At 37.4% G+C, this 27,741-nt stretch overlaps 1 protein-coding gene across 1 annotated transcript in view; it reads left to right on the top strand.

Annotated features, from left to right (window-relative positions):
• Positions 1-27,741, top strand: part of CEP128 (centrosomal protein 128) — a 419,635-nt gene that overhangs the window by 363,831 nt on the left and 28,063 nt on the right. The window contains exons 22-24 of the mRNA XM_032405704.1: positions 9,844-9,921; positions 13,519-13,632; positions 26,615-26,723. Coding sequence (XP_032261595.1) covers positions 9,844-9,921; positions 13,519-13,632; positions 26,615-26,723 — 301 coding nt within the window. The remainder of the gene's footprint in view (positions 1-9,843; positions 9,922-13,518; positions 13,633-26,614; positions 26,724-27,741) is intronic.

Raw genomic sequence — 27,741 nt, 5'->3', positions numbered from 1 at the left:
TCTACCTTTAAAAAATAATCTGTAGTGTATTTTTCTTTCCACAACATTTCTGAGTTCTAATTGTGCCTTTATTGATCTTTGTGTTGAGGAGAGGTTTTTTTTTCCCCCCATAAAACTAAAATCTATTGTGTGTGATGCTAGGTACTTAGCACTAGAAATATAGGGAAAAATACAGTCCTGCCATTAAGGCATTTGCTGTCTACTAAAAGGGACAAGTAAGCACACAGTTAGGAAATGATCAGACACAGGACAGGAGACGTGTGCATAGGAAGCACTGAGGATAGGCACCTAACCCAGACTTTAGGGCAGCCTTTCACAGAATAATAACTAGGATTACCGTTTTAACAATAGCTAGTGCTTACTGAGTGCTTACTAGTGTCCCTCTCTGCTCTAAATACTTTACATGCACCAATATATTTGGTCCTTACAATAATTCTACACTGTGGGTATTATTATCATTCCTATTTATAAATGAGGATACTGAGTTCCAGTGCAGAGGGATCCGGGAACTTCCCTAGAGACACATAGCTAGCAGGTGACTAAACCAGGATTTCAGGTCAGGCCGACCAGCTCAAGAGCCCACACTTTTAACTGCCATGTGAGAGAAGGTAGCGACCAAGCCAAGTCTTGGAGGAGAATCCGTGAGCTAATTTAAGCAGTGTGTGGAGAACATTCAGACAGAAGGGCTTCGTGTGCAAAGTCATGATGGGACAGGAGCAGAAGTATGGAGTAACATTCATGATAATAGAACTGGAACCTGATTAGCAGTATTTAGATGAAGGGAAAATATATATATATATATTTAAGGGCAGTTATAAAGTGAAAAAAAAAATGAAAAGCAATTCTTTGCCTGCTTTTGGAAGTATCTGTTCTAAAAATACAAAATGGTAAATATCTGGAGTTTTTTGATGGGGCAAACACCCAAGAAGATCAAAATGTCTTTCTTCCTGTTTTTCTTATGTAATCAGTAACTTTGCTTTCTGCTATAAAGCAGTGAAGGTTTTTCCACCCCACAAGTATTCTTGGGTATGTATTAACTCTTAAAATCCCATATGTGATTTTCTCCTTATTTTACTTTCTCTTTATAAAACCATTTTTCACATTCTTTCCAACCTCTTAAGCTTAAAAATCAGACCCCCAACTTACTGTGGAAAAGAAGTTAAAGCCACAGTGATTAAAGCTACAGCCAGAAGGTCTCTTAGAGATTTTTAGATTCTACTTTTCCATTTTCCTGATTGGGAAACTGAAGCCCATGGGTTAAATAATTTTCCCGGTTCATGCAACTGGTTATGGCAAAGCTGAGATAGAACCTTGTATCTCCTGGTTTCTAATCAGTGATTTTTTTCCCACTGTATCTTGCTGCCTCACCTCAGAAGACTACCACAATAAAAATGTTATCTGATTAATGTAAATAATCTAACGTTATTAGAGAAACCATTTGGTGGACATTTAGGACATTTTCAGATGCTTACAGTCAGAAAGTATGTCTTTGGGTAAATCAAGGGCTTTTGATATGGCACCAGTCACTATCTAGGGATATGGTATATTCTCTCAGTATATTTTTCATGGAGCTCCACCCAGATGGTGCCCATGAGGTGGGTCTCAGAGTTTCTGCTGCTCAGCAGGACTCTAACCTGGGAATGAGATGCCTGTCTTGCCTTCTCTCAGTTCCCCAGACTCCAGGAGTTCTCCTGCGTGGGGGTGAGGGACTAGAGATCTGAAAACAACATCAGAGGGTTTACTTTGGGCTGTAAATAAGAGCATATCCCTCCTCTGCTCAAAGTCCTCTGAAGACCTTTGATCTCACTCAGAATTAAATATAAAAAACTTTACTGTGGCCAAAAAGGCCCTCTTAAGATCTTGCCCCAGAGGCATCTTTGGCCTCATCTTGTTGTGTGCTCCCTCAGCTAACTCTAGAACAGTGTCCGATATAGAGGAGGCATTCACTAAATGTTTGCAGATTGAATAAATGAATGAGAACCTTTCCATCACTGAATAAGACCCGTTCATTCATTCATTCATTCATTCAGGGAGTAGTTATTGAATACCACCTCTGTGGAGGTATGGGGTGGAGTGCTGGGGGTACGGTGGCGAGTGAAGACAGGTATGTCCTACCCTTGTGATGCTTATTTCCCAGCATCAACATGACCATTAATCAGATAATCACACAAATAAATATTCTGGTAAGTGTTGCAAAGGAAAGGCTCAGGGCACAGTGGAGAGCTTGTTTGATGGGATCAGTGAAGGCAGGGCAGCGTTCCCTAAGGAAGTGATAAAAGATAATAAAATTTAACCAGTTTACTTAAGATTTGTATATTTCATTGAACATAAATTTTACATTTAAAAATTAAAAATCCAAGTGGAGCTAATGATATGCATGCTGAAGTCTATAGGGGAAAGTGTACTAATGTATATAATTTACTTTGTAAGGCATCCAAAAAATAAGTTGGGTTCATGGATACACATAGGGATAGATAGATGGATTAATATGTGATAAAACAAATATAATGAAATGTTAATAGTAGAATCTAGATGGTGAGTATATGGGTGATCTCTGTAAATTTCTTTCAGATTTCCAATATGCTTGAAAGTGCTCGTAATGTTGGGGGGAAAAGTTTTAACCAGATAAGGAAACAGGAGGGAACGTTCTCCACTGAGGGCACAGTATGTATAAAAGTATTTATGTGCCATTAAACTCCTATTACTTTTGTCTTTTGGATAATGTCTATAGAACAGCAAATGTATTTCTAAATATTGGATATAGTTTTAATTAAGTTTGCCTTGTTTCTGCATCAAACTCTGTGACAAATTTTTATTAGCTGTAATTTTAGAGTGTCACTGACCTCCTCTTCTGCATTTGAGAATTACCAGAGTTGACAGTACGTTACAGAATCAAGCTTTTTAAAATACCTGCTGCTTGGAAAGTATTTGACAACTTTCACTGCGCTTTCAGATTCACTCTCTTACTTAATAATAACAGCTGCCCTGTGGGTATGAGATAATAAAGACCATCACTGTTTATCCCCATTTTGCAAATAAAAGACTGAAGCTTAGAAAGGCCTGGAAAAGTGATATTCCCCAAACTACAGAACACAAATAACATTACTGGAACTATGCATATCCACAAATCAGGTATGCCGATTTCCGGTTCAGCCTGCCTTCCACCTCACCACTGTTCATCTGCCTGCCTGAAGCATGTGTCTGGGACCAATAAATCAGAAGCATGGTCTCTTTACCTGCCACCATAGCAGAAATGGCTAAACTCCATCTCTTCCAGGAAGTCTTTGCATATACTGTTTGCCCCTGGTTAACATGCAATCGCATCGTGGAGGCAAATATTCTTAAAATTCTTTGCCTTGGGAATAATTTTTATTTTCAATTTTAAGAACTAAAGTGATGTCACAGAAATCAGATAGTGGATCTCAAGACCCTCCTGCCTGTAGACCAGTGGTAAGGGCATACAGAGAACATTAAACTAGTCTTCACTTGTCTTCATATGTGATTCTTCCCTCACATCAGGGAGTGGCAAGAAAAAGACGGAAAGGGAATCTCGAGAATCTCAAGGGGAGGGGCGCCTGGGTGGCTCAGTTGTTAAGCATCTACCTTCGGCTCAGGTCATGATTCCAGGTCCTGGGATCGAGCCCCGCATCGGGCTCCCTGCTCCGTGGGAAGCCTGCTTCTCCCTCTCCCACTCCCCCTGCTTGTGTTCCCTCTCTCGCTGTGTCTCTCTCTCTGTCAAATAAATAAATAAAATCTTTAAAAAAAAAAAAAAAAAGAATCTCAAGGGGAAGAGATATGTTTGTTTATTCCTTCTGTCTTCCCTTCAACTCATTCTTCGTATTATTCAAAAAACTCCCCCAATTAATCTAAAATAAGATCATGGGTTGACTATGACTTATAATTTGGTCATGTCTAAAAACAAAGCAGTAATCTGGAATAGCAAATTCTGTAAGTTTCATATAGTGCACTTAAAAAATATTATTGGGAATGAGAGTTGGAAAAGATCTAGAAAGCCTTCTTTATTCAAGTTTTTCAATGAAGATATGCCACCTGTTCTCAAATTTTATAGATGGGTGCTTTTTAAAGGAGCTCTTCTACTACTTGTGACTAGAATGGTGTTATGTGAAGACATAGAATTTGTTGTTGACAAAAATTCTTCTAGATTTTAGCTCAAATATAGTCACTGGTGTCATATTGCCACGTGAACTGGTGTTTGTATGTAACAAGCCTTATTTACCCTCTTACTCCAAGATACACATAAACACTTGTATCTAAGTGGGTGTCTGATTTTTAGAACTCTCTTAAAGTACACAATCTAAAAATAGAGTACTCTTCTGGTATTCTGAGAAATCCACACAACTCCAAGCACTAAGGCCCTTTGAAGGATGTACATCCACAGAATGACTTGCCGGCCTATTCTCTGCGACTGTTCCGTTTGGTTTCAGTGAGTGCCCGATACAGTTTGGATGAAAAGAGGGCCCTATGAAGCTGATATAGCTGTGCTGGGTAGAGTCCCCACAAGTAAAAAGACAGGCAGTCTATCCTTTTTATGATTTCACCCTTCCTCCCCTTGAAATTTGTTTACTCAGGTCTTCTTACCACCTTTCAGCCATTTGTCAAGAAAGTTTTGCAGTGGATCTCTTTCCAAATGAAATAGAATTGCATTTTTGAACCCAAATAAACTGCTTCATAACCTTGTTTATTTAACATCTGTATAGTGCCAAAAATGCACACACTTATTTTTAAAATAAAAATATAGCATCTCCTTTAATTTTTTTATCATCTAAACCTCAAAATGTATGATTGCAATAGCACTCTCAGAAAATGGTAGTTGTTATATGTTCCGAAGAAAATAAACACATGTGCATTTTTACAAAGAGAAGGATATTTACCAAAGTATACCCACGGTTAAATCTGTTTCTTTAAGCTTTCTCTACAGGAGACAGGAAACTAACAACTGCAGTAAAGCCCCTTTCTAGTTCCTAATTGCTGCTATTTATGTTGTCATACTACATTCATTATTCAATTTCCCTGTAGTCTGAAACAAAGGAACAACTAAGGAAAAATATACCCTGGACTAGTACAAACTGCTCAACTACATGGCAGTTTGGTGTGTGTTGAAGATTTGGGAATAGTAAAATTGCCAGCTTATTCTTTGCACTCTTGGACAGATTGATGGCTAAACCTGCCTGTAGGTGCAAATGCCACAGAGCCGAATGGACACGATTTCTGAATTTCACTGTTGTTTCTACCACTTGATCTTGCCTTAGTCTAGAGAAAATAAATGAAACTGCAAACTTTCGCTTCTCAGTTTTTAATAAAGAAGCCAAGAACCGGTGGGTCAATCAGAGAGTGGTAACTCTGCCTTTGTCTTCACAGCCAACATTTACTGAAGCACCTCTTGTGGCCAGATAGTGTGCTATACTATTGCAAAATGTTACAAAAAAAGAAAAGGGTGTGTTAGTGAGTATCATAAAACTGAATCTCATACCTAACTTCCTCAAGTCAAAAGAAAGAAAATCCTGAGCCCTCCTGTGCTTGCATGTGCTTGGATGCATGATCTTGAGCACGGACTCTTCAGCACTGGCCAGATGAACCTCTTCCTGCATGTGTCTTGAAACTTCTCTTCCATAAATAAGCCCATCAGGGACATATCTCCAAAGTTCTAGATGCCAAAAGTTGATAGCTAGAGAGGGATTAGGAATTTACATCGAGCAATGTTACAGCTTCTGGGGATTTACCATGAAAGTATTTCTATACTAAGAACACTGCCATTTCTGCATTCTAAGTGCTTGGATTTGTATCCCAGATGCCCATGCAGTGGCATGACTGATGAGGTTAGTTACACTTTGGTTCTCAGTTGCTTCATCTGTATAATGGGAATAACAATAGTATCTGCAGCATACGATGGTGTGAGGATTAAGAAGTATATTCAAAATTGAGTTACATTTTTATGGTTCAGTCCTTCATCATGCTACTAAACAGAATTAGGAGTAATTGATCATTTGTTTTGCCACTGCTCTTAGCTCAGGGGAAGTTCAGCTCCTTAAGCCTCTGAGATAAACCAAGTATTCTACACAAAGTATTGGTCCTTTATTAAATGGATTCTTAATTGTGAATTTTTCTTTGTTTTCAATTTTGATATGAAATTTAGTATCTTAAAATATTTTCAAAAGAGAAATCATCTTTAAACCCTTTTGTGAATGTCTCATTTAGTTCTTCTAGAAAATTGACCTAAGAAAATTAAAGACAGGTTAAGCACCTGTCATTTGCTGGTGCCATTACTGAATAAACTGGAGAAATTATTCCCTTAATTCTAGTAGTAGGGATTTGTCCTTGCCTTTTAAAGCATTAGACTGTGTAAGGCAGAAATAATTAACCGCTTAAAAATTAAAAAGTTTCCCTGACTCTGCATGAGGTATTTTGCCCTAGGAACTAACATGCTATATAGGTCCTTACGGCATCTAAAAACCAACAGGTTCCTTATTTAGATTATTCATCTGCTAATGTTTCTGTTTTTCTAGCACTGATAGCTTTTGGGGAAAAGTGAACTTGAGGTGACATGTAATGTGACCAGACTCTAATCATAGAACCTCAGACAATCTCACGTTATTAAAAGAAAAAAAAAAATGTTTGAACGTGAATATGCGTACTCTTAAGCCTATATGCCGAAGTGGTGGTTTTAAGCACACTCACATGCAGAGAGAGACGACAAGTCAGAAAATAAATATACCGCCCCAAATATCACTTAATCTTGAAATTATGAGATGTGAGATGCCTGCAGGCCTGGACTCATTGTCTTCATTATTTCATATCTTATTGTTGCAGATGCCTTAAAAATCTCAGCATCTGTATATGTAATTTTTTTAAAATAAATGCAGTGAATTTTTTCTTTGTATAATTCTTACATCTATTGCATATGCAAATTTCTCCCCCTCCCCACCCCCATAATTTAAAAGCTTCTAAAGAACAAGAACTGTGTCATCTCTGTCCCGTGGACCTTTCTGTTATATCTAGATATACATTTGATGTTACCTGATTGACAAGACTGTAAGGATGTAGGGAAAGGCATGTGTACCAGAAACTATTTCAGATATTGAGGAAGATACTTAGAAACAACACATAAAAGGAATATAAAGTAAGCCACAACTAAAATAGATGATGAAAAAGTTTAAAGATATTAATGGAGATGTAGGGGATAGGGGAGGAGAGTAGAAAAATAACTACTTAAGAAAGTAGGAGCCAAGGAGTTTTTTAAGGTTCACTCAAAAAAAATATATAGCCATTTTGAATATGCATCCAAAAACTATCAAATAGTCAAAATAAACTAGTATGTGAAAATATGCAAGAAAAAAATTTCTTCATGCAATCACCTGGTTGGTTGAAAATTTTAAACAAAAATATTTGCATAACATGCTGAATTTTACAGTAGGGAAAGAAATCATGTGCTTATTTTAAGAACAAAATGAGTTTAACATACTTCTCCCTAGTTCAGAGGGTCACTTCTGAATGAGAAAATTTACGGGATTAACAAAAGGGAAATAAAGTTTCCAAACTACAAATCTATTGGAATCATTGTTTATGAAGATTTTTTTTCTGATGCAAAAAAAGTTTGTTTTAAAATCACCATGGTGTGGATTTGTATTTTATTGTTAAAGGGCCAATATAATTCTTGAGGAAATCTATTAATTTTACTATTAAAAAGCATATAGCACATATGGTGGCTAAAATTACTTGCTCTCCTAAACCTACATGTTGGGGCCTATATTAAGAAACATGTCATTCTGATGAATCTTCCCAACACATGAAAAAATTAAATGAAGCCATTTAGAATGCATGGGCATTTAAGTGAGCACATGGGGCAAAAAAAAAAAAAATCCTAACAAGCATATAAATGTTAAGCAAAAGGAAGAAAATACTAAATCCTTTAAATGGAACTGGAAAAGGAAGATTTTATGAACTTGAAGAAACAGCACATATGACTTCCAGTTTCAAAATGGCAAACTTAGGGTGTTTCTGCTCTCTCAAAAATCACATTAGAAAAATAAGAATATGAACAAAGAGAAACACTGATTATGCACTGACAACTAGAAGACATGTATAACTCCCAAGTTGGAGAATACTGAAAGAAAAATGGTAAAATGACTCAAAACAGAGAAGGTAAAATGCAAGCGCCTATCAAGGGGATACCAACGGAAAGCAAATATTCACCCTGCAGAATTTTAGGGAGGCTTTTGAATCGGATGTACCATTTACTATACTATAGAAGGAGAGGGTGGAAATGAGTATATCGAAAATGTCTGCAAGGAGGAGTTAGACCCTCAACTCTCTGTCTCCATCCCTACCCCAACACAAACCCTGCAGAGACATACGTGTATGTTCTGGAGAAGCTCTAGATTGGAAGTGAAGGCAGACAACAGCACTAGGGTGAGATAGAGGATTTAAAATAGGAAGATTAAGTGTAAGTGGATATACCAAATGATGGTAACACCAGTTCCTAACCCTTTCTGGTTCCAGAAAGACTGAACTCCCTCTGAGGAAAAAAATCCTCATATACTCATATTTTGGAGCCTCCTCCCACCAAAAAAAGAACCAATTGACCACCTGATTAACCTACAATTTATGTCCTTCTCAGGCACTATTTTTAATAATTAAGGCATTTGTGTTATGAAATAACTAGCAAACCCTGAAATCTCATGGCTTAACACAGTAGAAGTTGATGTCTCACTCACATGAAGTCCAATATGGTCAGTAGCTCTCTCGGAGCTCTGCCATCTGAAGCATGTGGCCTCCAAGGTCCTCATGGCAGGGGCTGGGATGGAAGCAGGAGCACATCAGCTCTTAACTGACCAGCTCATAAGTGAGACATGTCACTTGCACTTATATAGTGTGTTGTTTGGAACCACTCACATGGGAGATGTAGGAGAAGCAGCACATGGAATACTGGGCAGCCACTCCCTTCTCAACAACACTGTGCAAACTTAGGTCCAGGTTCTCACAAGGCACTTCACTTTCTTCCCGTGCACCAGCCACGGGATTTGTGGTTTATTTCATTGAATAATTGCAATTCATCTTAAATTTAATATCTGTTGACTAAGAATACAGAGATGTGCTGGTCCTGTGACAGGACTAAGAATGCAGAGATGCCCATGATACAGTCTCTGCTCTCAAGGTCATTCTACCACTTCTTAGTTCATATTGCCTTTAAAATAATGTTTAGATAATTCCCTCTTAATGTTTGTATTGGTGGGTGTCAATCAGTGGCCAGCTAATTAAAAACTAAGTTTTTGATTTATAATCAATGGGATTTTGTGTCCCTGTTGCAAATACTTAATTTCAGATGTTTCTCCCAAGTTTTATGAGAACCTCTTCTTTTTTAACTAAAATAATTGTGGAGAACTTTTTTCTTCTGTATAATGGCAACATGTGAGGATCTCTAATATGCTCCATAGTGAGGTAACTGCAAATTCATCTGTTTCTCAATATTATTTTGTGCTTTATTTCTGATGTTCGCTGAAGCAGGTTTTTATAAATTCATATTGTATGAAATGCTCTATAGAAAGTTTCATAGCATATCAGTTGAAAGTAATTATCCAGGAAGAGTTTTTATATCTGAGTCAGTTTTGCAAATGCATCTCATATACTCTGTGAAAGGAAATAATTCTCCTGACTTAAAAAGATGTATTTATCTCAGAAATACGATTATATCTGTTCTTATTTGACTCTCTAAATCTATTGCTTGAACTGCTTCTAACCATGGTACAAGTGATTTTTAGTACTTGGATTCTGAGAGTATTGATCAATTTTTTATAATGTTTGGTTTCCTTATGTTTTCTTTTTCAGAGTACCCGAGTGGCCTTGGACCATCTGGAGTCTGTGCCTGAGAAACTGAGCTTACTAGAAGATTTCAAAGACTTCAGAGTGAGAAAAAGTTGGCTTGTCTCTTTCAGTATTCTTATCTGAGTGAGAACATGTGACATCTTCCTGATGTGCAAAGAAGATTGTAGGGAGGGAGTAAAGACCAAAAAACATTGGGGACTCTTACTACTCCATCTTTTCAGAGTTTATTGACATTCATTAAGTCAGAATTGAAAATACTGGAACTTATATATTACCACAATAGAGGAAAATAGAAACTTTTACCCTCACACTAGAAGATCATTTGGCTTCCTAAAGCTTTAACTTTAATTTAGAAACACCTAAGATTTAAAAGAGGTTACACTTTACATTGACAATAGATAACTTTTTTGACAAGCAGTTTTAATTTATGGACTATCTTCCTTAACTACAAATTTTCAGAGTACTGTTTGTTTTAGAGATATGATAGTATACAGGTTATCTCTATACTATGATCTTTGAATTCAAATCCACAGTTTTAGATTTTATATCCCATGCCATTTATTGATAGAACTCTAACCACAAATCATTTCATTTTCAAGGAAATTAATTACATGTGTGGACTTACCTACTGGAACTTCTTGAAGTTCTCACAGAGGAGACATGCAAAATAAATAATTCTGCCACCAGTCCTGCCAGACAAGGTTCAGGCCAGAGAATACCTTGCATATCCCTTTAGGGACGCACATATAATAGACAATTGTAGTGATTTACAATACCTTGGCCCCATGTGGCTGAAGCTAGCAATGGTGAGAGTATTCTTTGAAAACCATGAACCTCTTATTTCACATTGGCTTTAAAATATAACTTATGTTACATTTAGGTTTTGTTTAAATCTAACGTATTACTTGAGAATCTAATGAGTAGGAAGTACAGCCTGATCATGCCATATTGATGATCAGAGACACTGATAGGATGTGGCTCTCAAGATCTATGCTATCTTAAAGTCACATTTCATTAAGCATATTTTGATAGTTCAGTAACTAAACATTATTGAACAGGATCCAAGGTTGAGCTGACACATCCAGAAATCTAGGCTGTCACAAATAAAACAAACGAAGTGTTTCTAGTACGTTTTGCTGAAGTTTCGATTCTTTCTCATGATTTGATTATATATTTGCAGTCTAAATCCCCATCAAAGGATTATGAAACCAGTGTCCAAGGAGATGTAATTTTGACTCACCCTCCTATTACCCAGTATGGATAGCAGGCAATATGTTACACCCATATCCCTTCCACTTTTTTCTCTGTAGCTAACAGAAGTCATCTAAGGGAAGGAAGGGCAGACAAGAGAAGGTGTTGGAAACAGGTGGCATTTGCCAGTGAAAAACAGATGTCTATCATATACCAGCATAAAAAAGAAAACATTTAACCCCCAGTGACAGCTCACTTTTTCTCCAGGGGTCTACACTGAACAGAATATTCACAAGTACAATTTAAAAGTTCTCTACTATTACCAAAATGCTTTATTTTTTTTTCATCCTATGGGCTAGTGATTATCTACAAGTCTAGCTTATATATGCACATACTATGCAGCAGGCAGTAGCTACATTCTAACCTATATTACACTTATTTTCAAATCCTCAGAGACACCCTACACATGGGCATTATTTCCCCCCATCTTACAGCCAAAGAAACAGAAGCTTGGAGTACATAAAGTGATTGGAACTGGGATCTAGTTCCATGTATTAACTACAAAGCCCATTTTCTTTGCCTTAACTGCCTCTAGCTTGAAACCCACTCTCTATGTACTTTAAAAGTCCCCTCTGTGATTAAAAAGAGCTTGTTTAGTCAACTTAGTGAAAACAACTAAACATGGCCTTAAATAAAAATGCATAAAGCCTTTGGATTATGAGATGTAGCTCATGTTTTTCAAACCCCTAAAACTTTCTAAAAATCAGGATGCTGTCAACAAGAGCCCAAAGATGTAAGCTCTGATCCGAGCTCATGTACCAGACAAAATTATTTAATATCTTTGGTATTTCCTCATCTGTAGAATGAGGGGCTTGAGCAATGTTATCTCTATGGCTCGTACTCACACTGGTATTACTAGCATCTCTGTGAAGATATATTTCACATGTATATTTCTTGATAATACTATAGTCTATGACTAAGTAAGTATAAGCTATAGTAAGTACAAATCTCATCCTTTTAGGTAGTCTTGCCTTTTTTCTTTAAACATGTCATAGGCCCTCTCATTTTTTTAACCTTATTTTGAAAGAAGTTGTTCAACTCTACAATTCCACATTTAAACCTTACGTATTTGGTATGGTAGAAAGGAAATAGCTTTGGGCTCCAAGCCCAATCTGTCACAAATTGCCTAGTCTTGGGCAAATCATTCTTAACTTCCACTGGGCTATAACTTTTTAGATATAAAAATGAGAACTTTGGAATTCTAATACCCCTTCCAGCTTGAACACTCAATAAGTTCCTTGGGACTATTTGGGGAACTAAATCCCATAGATAATTTTTCTTACATATGCAGATCAGTTGCTCCCATTTTATTCTAATTTCTCCCTAATTCATAATAGAAATGTCTAAATAACTGGGTATCATGACTGCTACATTCCATCCTCTCCCCAAAAAATGGAGGAAGGGAAGAAGGGAAGGAGAGACAGGGAAAAGAATGAATGAATGAATAAATGACATTTTTTTCTTAATTTCTTTACTACCTGAATCTCTGTGCTTTTGAGAGCAGATGAAGTATCCTTCAGTTTAAAAATCTACGTGATGTATTGGTTAACAGGGTAGAATGTTGTTTAAGAATTAATGATGGAAGAGGACTTTAGTTTTAAAGGTAACATTTTTTTTTAAGATTTTATTTGAGGAAAAGAGAGCGTGCATGTGCAAGAGGAGGAGGGGCAGAGGGAAAGGGAGAGAGAGAATCTGGAGCAGACTCCACACTGAGCACAGAGCCTGCCCCACACGGGGCTCGATCCCATGACCATAAGATCATGACCTGAGCTGAAACCAAGAGTCGGATGCTTAACCGACTGAGCCACCCAGGTGCCACAGTAACATTTTTTTTTTAAACACAGACTATTTTAATGTCAGGCACTACTCCAAGAGAGAGTACGCAGCATTCAAAAGTGACGTGGTGTCATTAATGACCATCTTTGGACAACTCACTGTTACTTGAACCTGTTTCCCTTCAGCTAAAAGGTGTCAGTCATTTCAGACTGCATAAGAACTAGTTGTGAAAAGAATGCAAATAACCAAACTGTAACCCTGTTTTTATTTTTAAGGTAGCATCCAGAGCAACCATTTCCTTCTTTCTCCTTGGTGACCTATGGTTCCCCGAGATCTTTCTAAACACCTATAATTATCAATACTTTCTAATTCTTTTTTTTTTTTTTTAATTTTATTTATTTATTTGACAGCGAGAGACACAGCGAGAAAGGGAACACAAGCAGGGGGAGTGGGAGAGGGAGAAGCAGACTCCCCGCTGATCAGGGAGCCCGATGTGGGGTTCGATCCCAGGACCATGGGATCATGACCTGAGCCAAAGGCAGACGCTTAACGACTGAGCCACCCAGGCGCCCCAATACTTTCTAATTCTTATTTCAAGTACTGATTTTCCTTTCATCTACTGGTTTTGACATTTTTTTTTTTTTTTTTCAGGATTCCCACAGTTTTTCTGAGAGAATTGATGGGAGATATTCTAAATACAGAGTTCACGGAGAGTCTCTTCAGCAGCGCCAAGATGACACCAAGTACAGAGTCAGAGGCTTAAAAGTAATGTCCTTTTTATACATTTTCAGTCTTTGAGCATTATTCATGTTTGTGGCTACAGCCTTCTGAGCTGCCCCTGCAGGGTTAATGTAAGGGTGCTTAGAAAAGAAAAGATATTCCTTAATTTTCAGTTCTGTGGGAGTAGAGAATAAAATTTCCAGAGATTATACCTATAACTTTTTACTTGGGAACTATCTTTAATTTTATGCCATTGTTGCTTAACATGTTGTTTGTCTCTTGGCATTGATGTTGCTTAAGAAATCATGTACCAGGAGACCCCTGGTCTCTTGGTTGGTCAGAGGCTCAGCACAGGTGGATGCCCACCTCTGTGCGTAGTAAATCCAGCTACTCTCAGTGCTGAAGTCTCCAGAAGGTCAAGTAACACGTAGTACTTTGTAAACTCTAATCTTGGCATTTATAATCATTCTTTTCCTGAAGATATGAACTCCATACAACTACTTCAGCTTATGGTTCTTTAGTGTGGAATCAACACAGGAGACTGGAAAGAGTTGACCATATTGACAAAAAAAGCCTACCATTCTCTAGAGTCTCCCCAAGATCCACCTGGGGTGTGGATGATTTTAAACCCATTTGGCCCTGAACAGTTATTAGCTTAGAGCAGCGTTTCTCAGCCTTGGCATTAACATTTGGACCAGATAATTCTCTGTTGTGGAGGCTGTCTTACGCATTCTAGAACATTTAGCAGCATCCCTAGATTCTACTCACCAGATGCCAGTGGCACCGTCCGTCACAAGTTACGGCATCAAAACGTGTCTCCAGACACTTGCCAAACATCCCCTAGAGAGCAAAACAGTCTCCCCATTCAGAACACTGACATAGAGAGAATCCATCTATATTCAAATGTTTACTCCCAAGTCAATTTAGGGGGGAAAAAAAAAAGGTAAAGGTTCTTCTGTCTTTTTTATATTCTCACAGACCTCAGTATGTATGAATATTCATTACACTGTATATATTCACTTATTACAGCCAAATGTAATTATTTCTAAGAAGCTTCTTCTGTCCTTTGAATGTAATTGGATAGAATGCTCAGTGGATCTAAAGACAGTGTTCATGTCCATAAGTCCTTCCCTAGCATGCTTAAAATGAGCTCTCCACTTTCCCCATCCCAAGTAAAAACAACACAGTTATGCCACATTATTGATGCTCTAATTGTGCAAAGGGTGTCCTGTGACTTTGTGCCTTTTCCCCTTTGTTTTTTTATCATCGGGGATTATTGACTATCACAGTGACCTTGCTGTCTTGTATAGCAGATCCTAATTTCACTAAATCATCTTCCAACAGCCTCATCAGGTCCCATACACTCAAGCATTTCTCCACCACTTACACGGGATGCTGCCAACCTTCAACAGAAGTAGGAGGGTTAGGCAGCAATAGCTAATAATACTACCGACTCATTTTGAGCCAACCAAGTGAAGGTGCTCTGTTTGTAGCTGTCACATGCTTTACAAGCATTAGTTCATTTAATCCTCGCAGCAACCCTGGCAGGTTGGCACCGTTATTTGTCCTCTTTTACCATTGAAGGTTATAGAGCAACTAAATGGTGGAGCCAGGTTTAAGACCTAAATCTGCCTGGCTTCGGTAATCTATATCCTTGACTGCTAAGCTATAATAGTGTAAATTTGGGCCTCCTATACCTGAATTTTTCTAGAAATCACCAAATGTTGGACCATATTTTTAATATGTGAAAATCCGTTGTCTCCAAAAATACATAAACACAGTACGGGCCTCTTGGTTCAACAGAGGTCTAGACGCAAATGACACCTTTAAAACATTATTTCTCACTACAGGGGCGCCTGGGTGGCTCAGTCGTTAAGCGTCTGCCTTCGGCTCAGGTCGTGATCCCAGGGTCCTGGGATCGAGCCCCACATCGGGCTCCCTGCACGGCGGGGAAGCCTGCTTCTCCCTCTCCTACTCCCCCTGCTTGTGTTCCCTCTCTCGCTATGTCTCTCTCTGTCAAATAAATAAATAAAATCTTAAAAAAAAAAAAAAAAAAAACATTATTTCTCACTACAGATAGATTGGGTATCAGGTGAGTCAGTACTATCTAGTGATACCCAAATTGCTTTAAATCAGTGTGATTTCCATAACAGCATATGGCAAAGCTATGAATGTTTAACATGTTCAGCAAGTAATCTTGTTGGAGTTCTCTTTAAAATTACATTTGCAGCTGAAGAAGAAATCAGGCCTGGTTTGTAAGTGAGGCCAACACTTAGCAAAATTTTGCAAGTAGGTGGTGCAAGTATAAGAAGAGGCCGCAAAGCACATTTTATGATGACATTTGTTCTACATTAATATTACTTAAACATTGTAAAACATTGATCCATTTCAGTAATGAATAAGTAGACTCTCACCATTTGTAACAGATGTCTGGCCCAAAATAATGCATAATCTAACTCAGCACCCATGAGAAGATCATATTTTGGAGAAGAAAATGTGGGAGCATATTTTGGCCAGTTGTAGGTACTATGCCTTTTATGAAAATAATTCACTGAAAATGTTTCAAAAGAAGCAAGAGCTCAGATGGGCAGTGAGACAGTTGTTAATCGTTTCTTGGCTTCACGGATAATAAGAGCTACCTCCGGTTAATTGTTGACATCCTGAAGGATATGCTTCAAGTAAGAGGCATTGGTCCTCTCTCAAGAGAGAAGGTGCTGCCCTAGTTTTATATGCTATTATTTCCACAGCTATTAACTGCCCACATATTCTGCTAGGAGACTTCAAAGAAAAGGCACATTGCAGTGACTTGAATTTGTTGGTTCTCCTGACAACTGTGGTTCCAGGAAATCAGTTACTATAGGATTCAGTTTAATTCGACAAACATACTGAGCTGCTACTACACCACAATGCCCTGTACTACCTAATTGAGGTGAGGATGCAGGACATACAAAGATGCCAAAGGCATGGTCTTCATGGAGGGAATGGTTACCTATTTGTCTTACTGAATAGATTAATTCTTGCCCCATTGTGTTAGAGCGGGAGTCAACACACTGCCTCCCATGAGGCAAATCCTGCCTGCTGACTGCTTTTGTAAATAAAATTTTATTGAAGTTCAGCCACACATTTATTCACATATCGTCCATGGCTGCTTTCACACTCAGCAGCAGAGTCGAGTAGGTATGGCAGAGAGTAGAATGGCTCAAAAAGCCTACTATATGTACGATCTGGCCCTCGAAAGAATATGTTTGCCAACCCCTAGTCTCAAGAAAGGAGAAATTACCAACCTTGTCTTTCTTCCTGTGCGCATGTATACAGTATGTCCTCTTCTTGATTTACCGATCAAATAATTACTTCCCCCGCTCTTTGGAAAGTCCTCATACTTACCCATGCATTCAACATATATTCACTCAGTGTCCCTTATGTGCCAGGAACTTACTAGGTGCATGCGACTCATCAGTGAACAAAACAGATGAAGCCCCCTGCCTCTTTGGAGCTTCCATTCTAATTGCAGGACATTGGTGTTTGTTGTTGTTTAAATACAACATTCAACAAACATTTGAGTTTCTATAACATACAAGCACTCTGCGGGGCAGGAGTGCAGCTGGAGAGAATGGCAGAAGAAGAAAAGTCATTACCAACCCTTAGGGATTCAAAGCCTTCACACAAACTGTAGTGCAAGAGACAAAGGGCTAAATCCTGTAATGGAGGAGGCCTCAATAAATTGCTGTAGGTGTTCAGAGAAAAGGTAGTCAACACACTACCTCCACCATTTAATTGCTCCACCATTTATTTGCTCTATAACCTTCAGTGGTAAAAGGGGACAAATAATGGTGCCAACCTGTCAGGGTTGCTGCGAGGATTAAATGAGCTAATGCATGTAGAGCATGTGACAGCTACAAAGATGCTTCAAAGGCTTTTGAAAAGAGGCTTATGATGACAAGGCACAGGGAAGTTTTATGCACAGTGGTTTGGAAGAGGATCACTATTAGCATTATGGTTGTAGAACCCTGACTGCATGACTCTTGACAGACAAGGAACTGTTGGCACATCAGAACCAGATTGGCAACTGGCTTCTCTCACTTCGTTGCTGTTGTAAGAAGGCAGTGAGACATGCAGCATAACCACACTGGTGGTGGAGAGAGCAGTGAGTGGGAAGTAGACAAGCCAGGTACTCTCTGTCTAGGCTACAGCAACCGCCTGCTGTTTACTTCTATGGAGAGCAGATGGGTTAAGTAGCTGATGGGGATTAAGGAGGGCGCTTGTCAGGATGCACACCGGGTGATGTATGGAGGTGTTGAACCACTGGATTGTACGCCTGAAACTAACATTACACTGTATGCTGACTAACTGGGATTTAAATTAAAACTAAAAGAAAAAAAAAAAATTAGATTTCTATAAAGCTTTCAAGATTTTCAGTAGGATCAATGTCCACAGTTTCTGAGAGCATAATATAATATTGTACTAAGCTGACCAAGTTAACTGGACAAAGCCTGATCTAAAAGTTTGTTTAGAATGCAATTCAAAGCTGAATCTGACACGACATTTTCTCTCCGTGTCGACACCAGAAGCCTTTCATGGCCTCTCTTTCATCAAATTGGGTTTCTGTAGAACATACAGTCTTCCTTGCTGTCCCAGCTGTTTCAAATAGAACAGAATGTTCAAAAGTCAACATAGCATTCCTAATCTGAATTCACAGAGGAGCATGGTTTTTCCAAAAAAATCCCCATTTGCTGCCCGCCCTTTTTTGCTCTCTACCCATACTAAATATACAGTTTTAATTAGCAGGGGATTTTATAGTAAAATCACAGAAGGTATGTTTTTTTCCTCCCCTTTATTCCTCCTCCTGAAAGGAAAATCATGATTTTCAATTTCTAGTTGAAGACTTAGTACGTAATGTCTTTTTAAAGAAGCAGATGTTTTGCAGGATAAGATGGGGTAGGTGAGGAAGTGTTGACAATGGTTTTCGGCACAGTTTCTGCAGACAGAGTCTGCCAAAGCCCTTTGTCATATTTGTTCAGTGTAAGCATTTGTATGATATAAGTACATGCTTTGCTCCTGGAAGCTGTTTCTCCCTCCTTGCATCTCTCCATGATTTGCTTATACTTTGCTCATGGCAGTTAATGGCTGTTAGCACTTCCTCTCTTAGGTCAGCTATTTCTGTACATAGCTTAAATCTTCTCCAGTGGTAGCTGCTGCATGCTACGCATAATTCCTGGTGCAATTCAAGATGAGAGGTGATGTTCATTTAATAACTCTTAAAATCTATCACCGGTGTATTGTTATTGAGGTAATTTTACAGATGTTGCTTAGAAACAATAGCAGCAACCATGGGAGAATTTGAGGAGCTTTAACCCCATAATACTCCAGGTGTCTCATTTATAATCACCTCTCTCCATGCTTAGATGAGAAATCATATATAAACTGCTGTGCAAATACAACTGCAGGCTTCCCCTATCCCCAACCAGTCTCCCATCCTTTAAGCCTCTCCTATATAGCGATTTAGGGTGCAAGGCTAATCTTTAAGCTAACATAAAAAAATACTAAGTATAACTATAGGTGATGACTGAAATTTGGGAAATGCTGCCCTACTGGATCATATGACTTTTGAGGACACTGTGCCTCATCTTTAACTCCAGAATACACAGTGAGCATACTATACGTGCTAAATTGGTGAATAGTTCTTTTCCCCCCCTAGCTTCAGCTTTTCTGGAATTCTCACAAAAAATTTAAATGCTGTTTTTCCAGTAATGCTTAGATGACACATCTGAAACTTTGTAGGCAAACAAATCATGCGGAAGTCTAAAGAGATTTTTCTTCTTTTGAAGTGATCAATACTAACTTGCCAGCTATAATATTTAACTAGTTGATTTCATCTAGCTCTAAACAAAAGATTGCCAAATGAATTGGAATTTTTCTTTGTTATAAAATTTGAAAATAGCAGTGAGTCAAGGTGCTTATTTAGGAATCAACACAGATACTTAGATGAGCATATTAATTTTTTAACCTACTAGAGCCCGCCCTCTACCAAACTTAGTTCCCTTGATAAGCACCATACTTTCACCTTACCTATAATTTACTAAACAAGGACATTAGGAAAGATTGTAAAGAAATTCATCTGTAAAGGTAACACTTTTAATCGCCAAAAATTCTAGAGGCTAAAAATATAAGGAATATTGATTAAATGTCTTATTAGTCTTAATTAAAAATCTCATAACATATTTATCCAAATAAGCATTGTTTCCTTTACAACAGTCACCTTAAGAGAAGAAGCACTGATTCCAATGAAGCACCATGATTAAAACATCTTTGATTTCTTCCTTTGATTCCTAAGTCAGTGGCACATTCTCTTGAGTATCCTTATTTATGGCAAATTTTTATCCACTGTGACTAGATTTGATTTCTGAAAATGGATGAAAGCCATATGGATCCAAATCTAAAGTATGTTAAAAAAAACAAGTACAATCTTTTTCATTAGTGAGTCACTAGGAATATTAAATTATGTATAATAAAATATCAATTGGATAAAGGTAAATTAATCCAATAGCCTGATCTGGCACATTATTTTCGTGAGTCCCTTCATGTGGACAGGTGTGGCTTTGGGTTTATGGTATTGTTGTATACATTTGCATTTCCTCTGGTAAAGATCATTTGCATAGAGTACTGGTTCTTCAGTGGTTCTGTTCAGACAGATTAGAATCATCAAATGTTAGTGCCCAGAAGACTTAGACATGATCTGCTCCAGCGACCTCATTTTTCAACATGAAGAAACTGGAATGTGAGAGTGGCAGTCTCCTATTTCCCAGCTTCAACCATAGCAAACTTTAATTTCTTCACTTTGGCCAAGAAATGAGCATATATGACCATTTTTGGGTTCCTTACTGCAAATGGTGCTGTGCTAAATTCTGGACTATTTGGATGGGTAGGTGGAAGGATTGAGACAAGGAAAGCCTCACCCTCATTGAGGTTAAAAGCTAAAATTGAAGCCATGCAGATCGAGATAGGGAAGACAGGCCTTAAGTAAACTATCTGCCAGGGTGAACTTTCAAATAGGAATAAAATTTACTGAAGAAGAGGTTAAGCTTTTTCGAGCACTGATGGAGAATTGGGAATTAAGAGTGGGGAAGAGATGGAGGTACACTAAGTTGTTAGGCAAGAGACAAATTCAGGAAAACATTGCTGCCACAGATTCAGAAACACATAAGTGTTTTTTTCCTTCTCTCCAGGGGAAGGGTTAGATAAATTAAAATTAAAAAAAAAAAATCACATGTATCATCTGTCTTCTAAACTTTGAACTTATAATATTCCTGAGAGAAAAATACTTGGTGGGCGTCATTAAATATTAATCATTAGAGATCAGTTTAGCAAAGAGATTTAGTCAGGTTGGAACAACTTTTAAGAAACCAATTACAATGTGGGTTATGAAAGAGAAGTGGAAGAAACCCAGGGAAAATATTAGAAAATGCAAGTCCCTTCACCCAGTGGAATTTTTGCAGGGAATTCTGGCTAACTAGCTTGTTGAGACTTAAGACAGCAATAAAAATAGGTCCTTGTGCTAAGGATATAAGAATTGGTAAAAAGCAAAAGCTAGGATTCCTAAAATTGCAAAGAATCTTCCTTTTTTAACCTGTACTTCCATTTAAATATTTAAGTATTTGATTGAAAGATGGGTAAGAATTCAAAAGAAACATTCATTTTAAGATTACCTTGTAAAATTTAGTTGTATAGAAATTCCACAAATTAAATATCAATATAAAATTGGAGAAAATTGAGGGTTGGTTGGTTGGTTGGTTGGTTTTTCCAAATTCTAGTATGTTGATTGTTCAAAGGGATTGTGAGATATTTTTCTTTGAGGGTATTCTTTTACAGTTCATTTCATTAGTTATATTTCAAGGTAATATGAGGGAGTCTGATAGTCTTTTGAAGACCTATAAAATGTTGCAACATAAAGCTGAATTAGAGTTAAGCTTCCTCATTTCTATACATGAAAAAGAGGCATATGAGTGGTTTGAAAAAGTCAACAATTTTAAAGGGAAAGGATAACAGTCCTAAATTGTATGTACCTATTAACAGAGTGTCAAAATATGTGAAGCAAAACTTGATAGAATCATAAAGAAAAAATAGACAAATCTATACTTATAGCTGAAGATTTCAACATCCCTCTCTCAGTAATTGATAAAACAGTAGGCAGAAAATCAGTAAAGATATAGAAAGCTTGAGCAACACTATCAGCCAACTAGACCTAACTGACATTTATAGGATACTCCACGTAACAACAGCTGATTACATGTAATTTTCAAGTGCACATCTAACATTCTCCAGAATAGACTATATTCTGGGCAACAAAACAAATCTCAGTAAATTTAAGATGATTGAAATTATGCAAAGTATGTCATCTAACTACAATGGAATGAAGCTAGAAATCAATAACAGATATCTGGATGATTCCTAGATGGAAAATAAACAACATATTTTTAAATAACCCATTGGGGGTTCAAAAGGAAAATTAGAAAATATTTTAAGTGTATAAAAATAAAAGTACAATTTATCAGAATGTGTGGGACTCAGTTAAGATAGTGCTCAGAGAGAAAATTATAACATTAAATGTGTATATTTCAAAAGAAGAAAAGTTGATAATCGATAATCCAAGCTTGAAACTAAAAAACAAACAACAAACCTAAATAAAGTAAAAGGAAGAGAATAATGAAGATAGGAGCAGAAATCAATGAAATAGAAAGCAGGAAAATGGGGAAGGGGCATGAAAACGAAACCAGGTTTTTGAAAAGATCAGTAAAATTTTTAAAGCTCTACCCAGATTGATTAGGAAAAAGGAGAGAATATACAAATTGCCAATATTAAGAATGAAAGAGGGATATTACTAGAACTCTCACAGACATAAAAGGATATTTAGGAAATGTTATGAGTATCAGCATACTGACAATAAATTTGACAATTTAGATGAAATGGTTATTAAAAAGCACCCTTAAAATGTGTTACCTCATAATTCTACTTCTGGAAATCTATGTTAATAAATTTAAAATGTGGACCAAGCTCTGCATACCAAGATGTTTATCAAATTATAACAGGAAAAAAAAAAAAAAACCTGAAATCGTCCTTGGATTTCCAACAATGGGAGATTAGTCAAATAAACTATGGTATAACCATAATGATGATAATGACGATGGTAGAGAAAATTCCCATGCTACATGAAAAAGTAGGATATAAAATTGTCAACAAATGGTAATCTCAAGACAAAAAGGTATTTATAAAGAAGAATCCTTAATCTCAGGAAACAAAATGAGGGTTGCTGGAGTGGTGGGGGGTGGGAGGGATGGGGTGGCTGGGTGATAGACACTGGGGAGGGTATGTGCTATGGTGAATGCTGTGAATTGTGCAAGACTGTTGAATCACAGATCTGTACCTCTGAAACAAATAATACAATATATGTTAAAAAAAAAAAAAAGATAGCAGGAAGGGAAGAATGAAGGGGGAAATCGGAGGGGGAGACAAACCATGAGAGACTATGGACTCTGAAAAGCAAACTGAGGGTTCTAGAGGGGAGGGGAGTGGGAGGATGGGTTAGCCTGGTGATGGGTATTAAAGAGGGCACGCTCTGCATGGAGTACTGGGTGTTTTATGCAAACAATGAATCATGGAACACTACATCAAAAACTAATGATGTAATGTATGGTGATTAACATAACAATAAAAAATAAAAAATAAAAGAATCCGAAAACATACCCTTAAATTAGGCTAGTAAGCTACTTTTTAATTTATTGCATTATTTTCTTTCAGTTTCTTCTGTATTTTCCAAATTTGCTAAGAGTGAAATATTTTAATTGTCATATGCCAATAAGCTGGTTTTGTCATTGAAAATATAAATTACTCTTTTTCTGTAAACAGAAAACATATAACTCATGTCTTGATACCAGTTGATTTTGTTTTAGAAATTTAAAACCATGTCTTTTGGGAAGGATGAATAGGATTTGAATGTCTTCGGGTGCTGTATCCTTCCTCTGGTAGGCCCATTTTAAGGCTGTCTTTGCACTCTGTTTCATTCAGCACGACGCCCAGACCTACAGCTCCCCTCTTGCTCTCTCCACTGCTTCCCTTATTTTTTTCTTTTTCTTATTGGCCCATAATGATCAAAGCATCTGTTAGTGGGAAGCCATTTATTATGCTTTTCTCTTTCATGCTTCATAGAAACCACGCTTAATTAAATGGAGATTTCTAGCACCGGTTGAGGACATAACTCTCCTTTTCATTTGTGCATCTTCCAACTCCATATCCAGGCCTTAAGTGTTTCGTGTCTGAACTGTGATAAGCTAGCTCTGTTGGCCCCGCCTTTAGTTGCCCCATGTCAGCTCATTCAAAGTAGTTATTGGAATGCGCTGGGGACACGATGTATATCCTTTCCTTTCCAGACATCGTACACTGAAGGACTTCTAGTTTCTTATGAAATCCCCATAATTAGTAAAAACCATAAATCACTCAGGGCCTTCATCTTAAATAGACCTAAACTCCCTCTTGGTACATGCAGGCTAATGATCTTGAATTATCTGAGGATAATGTCCATGCTTTTAGCTCAGAATAAATAGACCTTTTACCACTATACATAAACTTGTTCTTTTTGGCCTTTCTTTTGCATTTGCATACATACATATGTGACAAAGAAATAAAATATAAACTTGGTACTTGATACAGAGAATGACGACTAGTTCATCAAATGGTGCTGTGGCATGAGGCCCTATTCTGTGGGGCGAAGTCTGGGAGGAATCCATGGGGGCCACCTAACCTGCAGATGTCTCATCTAGACTCTGGCAGCATTCTTGATCCCCTCCTCTCCCTCGGCCCCACGGTCCTCCTCAATTACAGTTTTTAAACTGGTTTTCCCACTTCAACACTTGTGCTATTTCAATCTCTTCACATAGAGCCCAGAGTATCTTTGAGAAATATAAATTTAAATCTCCTTAAAATTTATTCATTTTTTTCTTTCTTTTTTTTTTTTTTTAAAGATTTTATTTATTTGACAGAGAGACACAGCGAGAGAGGGAACACAAGCAGGGGGAGTGGGAGAGGGAGAAACAGGCTTCCCGCGGAGCAGGGAGCCCGATGCGGGGCTCGATCCCAGGACCCTGGGATCATGACCTGAGCTGAAGGCAGACGCTTAACGACTGAGCCGCCCAGGTGCCCCATTTTTTTCAAAGATTTTATTTATTTATTTGACAGAGAGAGAGAGTGAGAGCACAAGCAGGGGGGAGCAGCAGGCAGAGGGAGAAGCAGACTCCCCACTGAGCAGGGCGCCTGATGCAGGACTCAATCCCAGGACCCTGGGATCATGACCTGAGCTGAAGGCAGATGCTTCACCACCTGAGCTACCCAGGCGCCCCTAAATCTCCTTAAAATTTAAATAGAGGGGTGCCTGGGTGGCTCAGTTGGTTAAGTGACTGCCTTCGGCTCAGGTCATGATCCTGGAGACCCAGGATCGAGTCCCGCATCGGGCTCCCTGCTCAGCAGGGAGTCTGCTTCTCCCTCTGACCTTCCCCCCTCTCATGTGCTCTCTCTCTCTCATTCTCTCTCTCAAATAAATAAATAAAAAATCTTTAAAAAAAAAAAAAATTTAAATAGGAATCTCCTTAAAACCTTTGAGTGCCTTCTCATTGTACCTAAGAAAAAAAATCCCAAATCCAAATCTCACCTCTGGATCTCATTGTAACCACTTTCCCTGGTTTAGTGTGCCGAAGCCAAGGGACCTTCCTTCAGTTCTTCAAACACACCAAACTTTCCCACCTCAGCCCCTCACACAAGTCTGGGACATCATTCCCCGACCACCATCTCCTGCTCCCCCTTGCCTCCCACTTTCTCATCCTCCACCCGTAAGCTTTTGCCTGGCTGATTCATACTCAGCATTCAAATATTGCTTTAAATGTCACATCCCAGAGGGGCCTCCTCTGGACCTCTAATCTAAATTTAACTATTTCCTATTCTTCTTCTAGCACTCATTGTAATTTTTCATTATATTATATTTTGCATAGTTTATTTATTTGGTGCCTTTCTCTTCTGCAAGCCTGAAGGTTTCATAACTGTATACCTCAGTGTTTTGTTTGCTCTTTGACCAGCACATACTTAGTGCCCAATAAATTATTGTTGCATGAATGAATCAGTGAAAAAAAGAAAAAAGTAAAGGGTAGTGTAAATAATTAGAACACATCCAAGAGAAAAAAAACTGCAAGTTCACTATTATAGAAAACATATTAAAACATTTGTTTTTAATCTAATTAATAAATTATTTGTAGTTAAAATTCCCATTTTCAGCTAAGATTTGGGTACAAGAACACATTCATACAGCCCATGAGGAGAGGGCCCTTTTCTATATTCATCTTTGTTTATGTATTAAATATTTGTTGAATGAGTAAGAGGATTGGTATAATCATTATGGAATGCAGTGTAGCTAAGTGTATTTAAAAACATCAAATTGGGTTTTTTTGACCCAGTATTTCTACCTAAGAATTTGTTATAAGGAATAGTCCTAAATATAGAAAAGGTTATATATTTAAAGATATTTTCACATTGTTATTTATAGGAGAAAAACATTGGAAACCACCTAAATGCCCAATAAAGTAATAGCTGAGGAAACCATAGTTTATCCACTAGATAGTACATGAGTAACACATAAGCTAAAGGTTAAGATAACATAGTGACTTCAAAAGTGTTCAGAGTATTAGTATAAATAAATGAAGAACACAGTTTTATAACAACATTTACAAAACCAAGCCACAGGAAAAAAAAGACTAGAAAGAAATATGGCATGCTGTTATGGCCATGCGTGATTTCCTTCTCTCTCTCCTTTTTCTTTTTTTTTTTTTTTTTTTTAATATTTTCTTTAGCGTGCACTTATTTTTTTACCATTAAATTGTTGTATAACATAGCTCATATAGTGAGGTTCAATTTCATTTTCAGCACATTTAAATGAATCCTGATCCTTACATTTTGTAATCATTGAACTGAAGTGCTGTGTTCTTTGTTTTAGGATGACAGACTCTTTCCTGAAAGTTCCCTCGCTCATGGGTTAGAGCACTCATTCTCTTGGCGTGATCACAGTCGCTTCCTGTCTAGTCCACAATTTTCACACTTGAATCGTAAGTAATGAAGTCCTGTACCAGTTTTTAAATTGGATTTAAGGAAATGCAACTCATAGAAAGATTAAAATGTAAGGCAAGTACATGATAGTAATAGTCGTGTTAGGAGTTTGAAGAAATTATTGTTATGAATTATACAAATAATGCCCCCCAGATACATTTATGTTACCCAATTTACTAAAAAGTGTATGGAATCTCTTCTTTTTAGACATTACACTTCTCAGAAAAACTTAAAATGAATCACCCAAGGTAGTAATCTTAATTAAGCAAATTTTTTGTGTGGAGGTTGCTGGTAACTGTGGATGAGTGGGCAAAGGCAGTTAGATGATATTATAAAATTTAAATCATCAAAAAGTAGAAAATCTTTTCATAGAACTGTTCAGAAATATATCATCTTGTGCAAAGAATAAGAACACTAATACTGTTAGTGGCTAGATTTCATTCTGTGAATATACTTTAAATGTTGATAAAATGTTACCAGTGTGAACAAGGTGTGAGTTTGTTAACCCAGGATACCTTCCCCCACCATTTACCTCTCTTCTTCCTTATTATACTTACTCTTCAAGTCTCAGTTTGTATGTAATATCCTTAAAGAAGCCTTTGGAACCTATGGTTTTAAATATGGTGTTTATTATGAGTGCCCCTAACACATTACAATTTTCCTTTAAAACCCTTCTTAGAATAATTATGGAGTTATTTTTTACTTGAGTGACTTTTTGTTTAGTGATTATTCTCTTCACCAAAGAATGAATTCTGTGATGAAAGGAACGATGTCCGTTTTGTTCACCATTGTTTCCTCAGTGTCCTACATAGTACTTGGAACATAGTAAATGCTCAATTAATATTAGATGAATGAATATATGAGTTTTTTTAAGTCCACTTTTATCCAAACCATTGGATCTCAAATATTATTTAATGGATTCTTATTTAAATAATTATTTAGCTCCTCAATTTACCATGGACATAGAGTTTGTATATTAAATCTGACAACTCTGTCATTTAAAAAACGTAGGTTGCT

The sequence above is a fragment of the Phoca vitulina genome, unplaced genomic scaffold (assembly GCF_004348235.1).
Source record: "Phoca vitulina isolate PV1807 unplaced genomic scaffold, GSC_HSeal_1.0 scaffold7, whole genome shotgun sequence".
Taxonomy (NCBI): domain Eukaryota; kingdom Metazoa; phylum Chordata; class Mammalia; order Carnivora; family Phocidae; genus Phoca; species Phoca vitulina.
The sequence above is the reverse complement of the archived record's forward strand: the minus strand, read 5'-3'. Positions and strand labels throughout refer to the sequence as shown.